Raw genomic sequence first — 10,636 nt, forward strand, 5'->3', positions numbered from 1 at the left:
ATGGACTATGTGCACTTAAATCAGTGACATGTTGGTGAGAGATGTCAACTTTTTTCTCAGTCTTGGGTGAAATACCTGTGTCGCATAGTATTTTCCCTCCTGTGGATAAAACGCATCATGGTTGCTTACGTTAAAGGAATGTTTATATTCAGCTAACACGTAGAAACACATGTGGGGGTACTTACCGGTAGTTATTAGGCAACGTAAGTGACTGTTTCTACTGGGAAACCCAGAAAATGTCTGTTTGTATGAATGGCATGTTTTAGTGTGCCTTCCTCATCACTGCCCCAGATAGGCTCCTGTACTGATACCCAAATTAAGCACCTTGGCCACTTCCCCTTTTTAGGTTTTGGAGAACATTACATCAGATGAGTTGATCTGGACACCTGCTAACCAGGTGAAGCTGGGTTTCAGTCCAGTTTGCCAGATAGCACTGTCCCAATTGCCACAGGTTTTGGTAGCTTGTTCTTTGAAAGGACTTGGGAATGTTTCTGAGCAGAACCAGAGTGTGTGGTTGGTGGAGGATCAGAAAAAGAAGTTTCATTTTCATTTTCTTAGTAACAAATATTTACAAAGAATGGGAATTTGGTCAAGTACAAAAAGTGTGCCTTGTGAATGCTGCGGATAAAATGTATTCCTATTAGGGAGAGCAGCAATATCAAACTACCTGAGTCTCAAACCCCAGGAGTGTGCAGTGTTTTTATTTTCAGGATACACCATAGGTATAGAGCAAATGGTGGATGGTTTCATACCACGTGCTTGGACCTAGCAAGATATTGGAATTGTTCAGACCTCTCACTCAGAGACTTTTGAGAGTAAGAACGAGTAAGGAGGATAAAATTGCACCGTTTTTATGTCAAGAGATGAGAAGTGTAACAAATGCCTAGGATAAACTAATTGGGACAAAGAAAACAACTTGAAAAAATATACTAAGCCAGACTATTCCTTCGAACTGTTGTAAAGCTTTCTTATATCCACTGGGTATCAGGACTCAGTGACATTTATGTGTGCTTTTTTCTTTCTCTACAAAACTTAGTGTAAAACAGAGCGCTAGGAGAGCCTGGGTCTGACCTCCTTATTGAGGGGGAGAGGGACCAGCACACGAGCTGGGACTGAGGGGCAGTCACCAGCCCAAGGAAGAAGATGGCATGGAGATTCCTAGGAGGCCAGTCCCCACCCCCAGCCCCTGCCACCATGCACACCCTGTGGGCATCTCTTTTGTCCATGTATTGTTTGTAACAAGTAACACATCTGAATTTTAAATTTGGGTTTATTTGCCTTCCACTCTGCATTAGTTGCCTTATAAATGATTGTTAAATAAACCGAAAGCAAGCACAAGAAGATAAAATTTTATTCTAAGACTTTACGAAAGAGCCTTTCCATAATTTGCAACACTCACTCCTCCATGTCCTAGGTGTAGGGGCCAGTGGAAAATCTGAGATTTCTGTACTTTAAGGACAGCCCATTTTGGGGTAGAACTGTAAGTCAGGGGAATGTCCATGAGGGCAAACAGTGAACAACTAAGCACCGGCATCTAATTCGTCACTCGGTTTGCTCAGAAGCGGGTGCACCTCTACCTTTAGCCCAGTCCTGCACCTCTGCTTGGCCAAAGATGAGATAGAAAAACAGGCCTGCTATGTTCACAGCAGCTGAAAGCAAGAAGACATTCCTCAACTGAACTCTGAGTCCTGGAGGCAGGAAACTACAAGTTATTAACAGTCTCCTAGTTCTTGTCCCTCCTGGTTCAGAAAGGCTTTGGCACCATATTCTACCGCCCTCATCCCCAACTCTGCCCTGCATTATATGTTCCTGGTTGTTCTTAGAATATGCAGGTACATTTCCGGTGCCCTGGCCTTTCCCTCTGCTGGAATATTCCTCCCCTCAAGTAGTCATTTCTCTCGCCCATGTACTTGCTTCCCATAAATATTACTTTTTCAATGAGACTTCCTCGGCCACCCTACTTAAAACTGAAATCCCACTCCCTCTTATGTGCCCTATTCTCCTCTCTGGCCCTACTCTTTTCTTAGCGCTTACCACCAATCACTATACCATGTTTTCGTTTAGTTTGTTAGTTTTCTATCGGTTTCTTTCCTACCGACTTCACAAGGGCAGGGACTTCTGTTGGTTTTATTCACTTAAACAGTGCATGGCACATGCTAATGTTCATTGCATATATGTCGAATGAAGAGATAAATGAGTGAATGAGTGAGTAATAAGGGAAACAAGAGCAGTTTGAGAATTTCCGTTGTAAACAGTGTTAGTCAGTGGCTGGAAGAGAACTGAAGCTTCAAAAAAAAAAGGACTTGGTGTCAAAAAGAATACCCTTTCTTCGTTATTCTCCATTCATTTTCCTGGCTTACTGGTGGAAACCACAGGAAACTTAAAGAATGATAGTCATGTGAATGTCATATGTATGTTTCTTCACATAAAGTCTGTATCAGTCCGATTCTTATGAAATTGTCATCAGATGAATTTGTTTATTCTGACAACTTTAAATGCATCTCCCAGGATGGAAGGCTGTATGAATGTAAAAACACCATGTAAGCAATACCGGGCAGCGGAATTTCTGTACTAACCACTGATGAGCATACCTGTAATGTACAGGTTGCTCCTTCGCTCTGTCATTCACTCATCCACTCAGCATCTCGTTCATTTGTTCTATAAATATTTGCTGGGTTCCTACGTAGGGTGACCAACTCTTTCCAGATTGCCTGGAACTTTCAAGGTTTTAGTGTTGAAAGTCCCACATCCCAGGAAACCCCTCAGCCCCAGCCCATCAGAATGGTTGGCCGTTCTATACTTCACAAGAAGGGTCATGATTATTGCTAGAAAATGTGATGACTAGCACGAGAAACTCATTCTAAGAACTCATAAAGCATAAACTCATACAACAGAGCATTCTCCTTCACTCCATACCCTGAACATGTGGTAATTTTTCTGCATGAGCTGAGCCTAGGGTCAGAATGAGAGGCTGGATGATCTTTTGAGGTGACTCTTGTGAATATCATAATCATCAGAACATTTGGCCTTACATGACTGATGAAAAATCCGGCAACTGTGGGAGAGATGGCTTCCGCTATGTAAGAAAAGATCTGTGATAGTCCCCTGAGTAAGGCACTGTACCTGTGAGAGAGAAAGTGTGAGAAAACAATATTCCTCTGTAAGTAAAGGGTTAATCTGTTGCAACTCTATGATTATCTCTGGGGATTGCTGGAGTTGTGCTGACCCTTAGTCAAACCTGAATGAAATGTACTGACTAGTGATGAGTATAATCCAGTGCTAGGATCTGGGATTTCCAAGGGGTCACCTGCACTAACTTGTCAACGTTCATTATACAAAAGGTACAGATTGATGGTTGGCAGCTGGTTTATATGTTCTCTTGTCTTCTGCTGTGGAGCCTGATCTTTCAGCCTTGCTTTTAGGTATAAAAGACCTCCCATTGGATGAGACATTGGCTTCCCTGAGACCAAGGTGTCTCCCATGTAATTTGGTGGTTCATTACCTGAAGATGAAATGTGTCCTATTGACTGTGAACGGTCCATGGATGGTCCCTGGGAGCTATATTTGGAAGTCTCAGTCATCTGGTATTTACCTATATCAGAGGTGAATGTTTCTCCTGCTATCCTGTATCCTCTACCTTTATTAAAGCCTTACATGAGCACGCCCTCTGAAGTTTACGAGTCCTTTCAGTGATCCAGCCCTGTGTAACTGCTGCATTCCCCAACAGAAAGAAATTGGTGTGAGTCTCCCACAGTTGAACTGTGAGTGTGGCCACTGACTTCTCCTGTTTTCATCTGGAAAAACTAAGTTCACAGAGGTTGGCTAGCTTTGGGTCCCTTCCAGGAATTATTTGGATGTACGACTGGTGCTGAAATTTCCTGTGACCCATTGCATGTGTCCCATTTTACCCATGTGTCAGAGCAGGTTTAGGGATGATCACAGGTCCCTACTGAGGAGCAATATCCATGAAGTTGACAAGGGCTCCTGATTGGCTGAAGCTTTTGGTAGCAGAAGACAGTATCAAGAAGGCCATGGTGGCACTGAAGCTGGATCTGACCCAGAAAAGGGACACGAAGAACGCAGATGGGAGGAGAACCCCTGGGGCAGGAGAACAAACACAGTGAATAGGAAGCTTCCCTGAGCATCCCACATCCACCCACCACCCTATGTCTACCTTGGTTCTTACCTATGGCAGTGAAGAGTTTCCTGATGGTATTGAGTCTGAGGATTTTTCTGGAGAGGAGAAAATCTGCCAGTAGACCTCCAGGGACAATGCAGATACAGGCAGAAACAAACGGCAGGGCTGACAGCATCCCACTCTGAGAACCAGAGCTGAGGTGAGGTGCACGCCTCACTACACCCACCATGACACAGATTGATCCCTGGGTGGATTGTCTACATCTATAGCTTTCCTTTTATATACGCATCACCTTTAATATGAATTTCTGGAATGAGCCAATATAATTTTAGTGCCTGAGGAAAAATATGCATACAGTTCAATTTGAAAAAAAAATGGACCAATGCTGTCTTCATATATAAGGATCATGTAGAAATAGATATTAAAAGGAACAAAAGCCAGTAGAAAAATAGTCAAAGGATATGAATGGACCATTTACAGAAAAAGAAAAATAAGTGATTTCTAACATATTAAAAGGTATCCACCCTCATAATAGTAAAACTACTGTGAGATACCATTTTATCAAACTGCCAGAAGTGCAACAGTTTTGTGACATGATCTGTGGTGATGCCAGGGATATCAGGTACTTCCAAATATTATCAATGCCCAATGGAGGGCAATTTGACAATAAATATAAAAGTTTATAGAGGAGATAGATCAAGATAGTGGAGTAAGAGGACGTGGAGCTCACCTCACCCCATGAAACATCAAAAATACATCTACATGTGGAGCAATTCTCACTGAAAACAAACTGGAGACTGGCAGAAAGACTCTTATACAACCAAGTCTGTAAGAAAGTTTCGCATGTAATTGGGTAGAAGGGAGAGAAGTGATCAGATCGAGACCTACACCCCTGGGAGGGTACACAGAAGAGGAGGGGGAATTACACAGGCTCAGAGATCCTCCCTGGGGAGTGAGTGGTGAGAACCACTGAGCACTACGCCCTAGGGCCTGGCACCAGGAGGACAAGTCCCCTTAGCTGATTCGAAAAACTGGGATTGATAGCAGGACTATAACAAACCAAGACTCTGCTCATGAAGAGCAGGCACACGCTGGCTTACTCCCAAAAAAAGGCAGAGGAAGCAGATTGAGACTCATAGGGACTCTGGTTTCCCACCACTGCCTAACACACACCCCAGCCTGAGCAGAGCACCTGCTCCAGCCCCTCTTGCTCCCAGTGCAGCTCCACACTGGAGAGAGGGCTGCCATGGCTGAGAGGAGTATGCAGTTGTGAGGGAAAGAGGTAGCTCAGACTTAGCACAGCATCTGGACATTGCTGGTGCCTATGAAGGCAGACGATCAGGAGCTGTCCAGGACTCCGACTAGTGCTGGCACTACCACAGTCTGCACTCCAACCCATACCAAGCACCCACTCCAGCTCCTCTTGCTCCAGCACTGTTCCCCTCTGGGTGAGTGTGCCTGTGCTGGGAGGGGAGAGAGCACACACTTAGAGGGAATGGAGCCAGATCAGACCAATCCTCAGGTCTTCTGACCCAGCAACGTGGAACCCACCCCCACCCTGATAGTGTGGTGTTGGCCACCAAACCGAGGAGAAGCCCTGGCTCACAACTGGCTCTTGCTCTAGCCCTTCTACTTCTAGCCCTACCTCCTACCCTGGTGATAGCTGCTAGCACACCACTGGGGAAGAGGGACTTATGCTCAACGTCAGATGTAGCTGTGCCACCAAAGACACTGGGCACAGACTGCACAGGGATGCTTCCATACAAGGACACCCCTTCAATTCCAGGATAGCTAAATGTTTCACCTAATTTCATAGGGACAGAGAAAGTTAAGCAAAATGAAGAGATAGAGAAATTTAATTCAAAGGAAAGAACAAGAGAAAACCCCTGAAAAAACAAGTAATGAAACAGAAATAATGTACCAGATAAGAGTTCAAAGTATTAGTAATAAGAATGCTAACTAAATTAAAGAGTAGATGAACACAGTGATAATTTTAATAAGGAAATAGAAAACATATAACAGAGCCAGGCAGAACCAAAGAATACAATAACTGAAATGAAAAACACAATCAAAGGAATTAACAGCTGACTAGGTGATACAAAAGAATGCATATGTGACCTGGAAGATAGAATAATGGAAATTGCCCAATCAGAGCTGCAAAAAGAAAAACAGAAGAGTTTAAGAGATCTCTAGGATAACATTAAGCAAACCATGATTTGCACTATAGGAGTCCCAGAAGGAGAAGAGAGAGAGAGAGACAGGTCAAAAATGTATTTGATAAAATTATGGCTGAAAACTTCCCAAACCTGCAGAAAGAAACAGATATCCAGGTACAGGAAGCACAGAGGGACCCAAACAAAATGAACCTAAACAGACCTACACCAAGACATATCATAATTAAAATGGAAAAATTAAAGATAAAAAGGGAATTCTAAAGGCAGCAAGAGAAAAACAGTCATATACAAGGGAACCCCCATAAGACTATCAGCTGATTTTTCTGCAGAAACTTTGCAGGCCAGAGGTAGTGGCATGATATATTTAAAGTGCCGAAAAGGAAAAACCTGCAACTAGGATACTCTACCCAGCAAGATGATCATTTAGAATTGAAGGAGAGATAAAGAACTTCTCAGACAAGCAAAAACTAAAAGAGTTAATCAATACCAAACCTACCCAAAATGTAATGTTAAAGGGTCGTCTCTAAGTGGAAAAGAAAAGGCTACAACAAGAAGTAAGAATCTATAGGAAAGCAAAAATCCCACGAGTAAAAGAAAATGGACAGTAAAGACTGGCTCAACTACTTAAATAGGCTAGCATGAAGATTAAAAGACAAAAAAATTGTAAAATCAACTATAAATACAATTAACAGTGAAGGGATAAACATGAAGATGTAAAATATGACATCAAAACACAAAACATGGAGGAGGGGAGTAAAAAATGTAGATCTTTTAGAATGTGTTTGAACTTAAATGACTACCAGTTTAAAACAAGTAGATATAAGTAAATATACATGAACCTCATAGTAACCACAAATTAGAAACCTACAATAGATACAAAAAAAATGAGAGAAAGGAACACAAGGATACCACTTAAAAAATCATCAAACCACAAGAGAATAAACGAAAAGAAAAAGGAACAGAAAAGAACTATAAAAACAATCAGAAAACAAGAAACAAAATGACAATAAGGACATACCTACCAATAATCACTTAAAATGTCAGTGGACTAAATGCTCTAATCAAAAGACATAAGGTGGCTAATTGAATTAAAAAACAAGACCCATCTGTATGCTGCCCACAAAGACTCACTTCAGAGCTAAAAACACATACAGATTGAAAGTGAGGGGATGGAAAAAGACATTTCATGCAAATGGAAATGACAAAAAATGGGGGGTAGCAATACTCATATCAGACAAAATAGACTTTAAAACAGTTTATAACAAAAGACAAAGAAGGGCATTATATAATGATAAAGGAATCAATACAAGAAGATATAACACTTTCTAACATATATGGACCTAATATAGGAGCACCTAAATATATAAAGCAAATATTAACAGACATAAAGGGAGAAATTGACAATGATATAATAATAGTAGGAGACTTTAATACCTCACATCAATGGACAGGTAATTCAGACAGAAAATCAAAAAGGAAACAGTGGTCTTAAATGACACAACAGACCAGTTGGACTTACAGGACATTCCATCCAAAACCAGCAGAATACACATTCTTTTCAAGTGCACATGGAATGTTCTCCAGAATGGATCACATGCCAGGTTACAAAAGAAGTTTCAACAAACTTAAGAGGATAGCAATTATATCTGGCATTTGTTCCAACCACAATGGTATGAAACTAGAAATCAATTACAGGAAGAAAAATGGGAAAAACATAAACATGTGGAGACTAAAGAACATGCTACTTAAAAAAAAAAAACGGGTCAATGAAGACATCAAAGAGGACATAAGAAATACCTTGAGACAAATGAAAATGGAAACACAGTACTCCAAAATCTATGGGATGCAGCAAAAGCAGTTAGTTTATGGCAGTATAGGCCTTCCTCAAGAAACAAGAAAAATCTCAAACTCTGGTATTTGAAAGAGAAAGCAAAAAGCCCAAAGTCAGCAGAAGCAAGGAAATAATAAAAATCAGAGAGGAAATAAATAAAACATAGACCAAAAATAAATAAATAGCTATAGAAAAGATCAGTGAAACCAAGACTTGGTTTTCTGAAACGGTAAACAAACTTGATAAACCTTTAACCAAGATTATCAAGAAGAAAAGAGAGAGGATCCAAATAAAATAAGAAATGAAAGAGGAAAAATACCACCCAATACCACAGAGATACAAAAAAATCATAAGAGAATACTATGAACAGTTATATGTCAGCAATTTGGACAACCTAGAAGAAATAGATAATTTCTAGAAACATACATGACTGAACCAAAAATAGACACTCTGAACAGACCAATCACTGGTAGTGAAATTGAATTCATAATTTAAAATATAGCTCCCAGTAACAAAAGTCCCAGACCAAATGGCTTCACAGGGGAGTTCTACCAAACATTAAAGAAGAGCTCATACCTATCTTTCTCAAACTATTCCAAAAACTGGGAGAGGGGGGAATACTCCCAAATTCATTCTATGAGACCACCAGTACCCTATACCAAAATCAGACAAAGACACTACAAAAAAGAAAATTATAGGCCAATATCTCTGATGAATATAGAAGCAAATATCCTCAACAAAATATTAGCAAACCAAATTCAACAATATATAAAAAGGATCATACCCCCATGATAAAGTGATTTATTCCAGGAAGGCAAGGATGGTTCAATGTTCACAAATCAATCAATGTGAGACATCATATTAACAAAAGGAAGGATGAAAATCACATAATCATCTCAATAGATGCAGAAAAAAGCATGTGACAAAACTTAATATCCATTCATGGTAAAAACTTCCATCAAAATTGGAACATGGGCTTCCCTGGTGGCGCAGTGGTTGAGAGTCCACCTGCCAATGCAGGGGACACGGGTTCGTGCCCTGGTCCAGGAGGATCCCACATGCCGCGGAGAGGCTAGGCCCGTGAGCCATGGCCGCTGAGCCTGCACGTCCGGAGCCTGTGCTCCACAACGGGAGAGGCCACAACAGTGAGAGGCCCGCATAATCCAAAAAAAAAAAAAAAAAAAAATTGGAACATAACATAATAAAGGCTGAGAAAACAGGGCAGACTGGGGACAGGAATGAGAGTAAGATTTTTTTACTCTTTTACCTGTTTATATATTTTTTTTAAATGTTGATCCCTGTTTTTATCAATTTAACTCCTAAATTAAATTGCCATTAAAGAAAATGTAAGGAAAGGAGGCCATTCTTTGTTGTATGTAACCCAAACAATGAAAAGGATTTCACTGTCAACTGGTCCGAGATGTTTATTTTACATATGAGTAAACATATGTTGAATAAGACTTCTAGGAGGAGAAAATAAAGAGAATTGAGGACAGGCAATACTTTTAAAAATATTGAATAGGACTCCTTCAGAATAGATGAAACATAAGATTTCTCAGATTCAAGAATTACAAAGAATGTCAAGCCAAAGAAATGAAATGAAATTTACACCTAGACATATCATAAGGCTGCAGTATATGTATACTGCAGGATACAAAAAGCACAGGCCTTATTTTTAATAATAGATGCCATTAAAGGTCATTGACAAAAGGGGAGAAATCCATTTCAGTATGATATCAGACAGGGGAGAGGTGTTTTTTAAACTTCTTCAAAATAATTTTAAAAAGACAAAATATAGGAAAATGGGTAAAGAGCAGGTAACTCTCAGAAGAATAGATAAATACACATGAAGAACGAACAGTGGGAAATGCAGTCTGCCTTACTATAGAGGAAGGCCATGGATATCAAAGGAACAATATCATACTATCTCTTACCCATCAACCTTCATAAATATTTAAAAGACTTTTATCACCAAGTTTAGGCAGAAGTGTGAGTAATAAGCTGTTATTTATGGTGGTCAAACTACATTCCTTCTACCGATATTGCTGCTTCACGGTGTCTGCACAGCCACACGGAGTATGTCCCAAGACACTCCTTGTAGCAGCAATATTTGTAAAAGTAAAAAATCAGGAACAACTAATGATCATTAATATTTAAATAGTTAAGTAAAGTACATGTAAATTTTAGAATACAGCAGTCAAAAAGGATTAATTGGATCTATATTAAAAAGCATATAAAGATTTAACAGACATTAAGTGGAAAAAGTACATTGTAGAATAGTAAGTATAAGATAATAAGTAAAACATACATATACATAATATTCCATTATGTAATTTATGTGTTATAAATGAACAGAAAATTTACAATGCTGAGAGAGTGACAGCTCTCATCTACATTGTCCTGAGCTCTGGTTTTAAAATTAAGATGCATGAATCTGGTAACACGGGTCATCTGTATATAAGGGAATGCAGAGGACCACTCCCTTGGGGAGGG

The 10,636-nt window shown here is 40.0% G+C and overlaps 1 protein-coding gene across 1 annotated transcript; it reads right to left on the reverse strand.

The window, feature by feature from the left end:
- Positions 1 to 1,542: 1,542 nt before the first annotated feature.
- On the reverse strand, positions 1,543 to 4,367 carry SLC17A4 (solute carrier family 17 member 4). Its single transcript, XM_060163946.1, is given in 5 exon segments — positions 1,543 to 1,673; positions 1,676 to 1,688; positions 3,033 to 3,123; positions 3,951 to 4,098; positions 4,187 to 4,367. Coding segments are annotated over 5 exon segments (564 nt in total).
- Between the last annotated feature and the right edge of the window lie 6,269 nt (positions 4,368 to 10,636).

This window comes from Lagenorhynchus albirostris, chromosome 10 (assembly GCF_949774975.1).
Source record: "Lagenorhynchus albirostris chromosome 10, mLagAlb1.1, whole genome shotgun sequence".
Taxonomy (NCBI): domain Eukaryota; kingdom Metazoa; phylum Chordata; class Mammalia; order Artiodactyla; family Delphinidae; genus Lagenorhynchus; species Lagenorhynchus albirostris.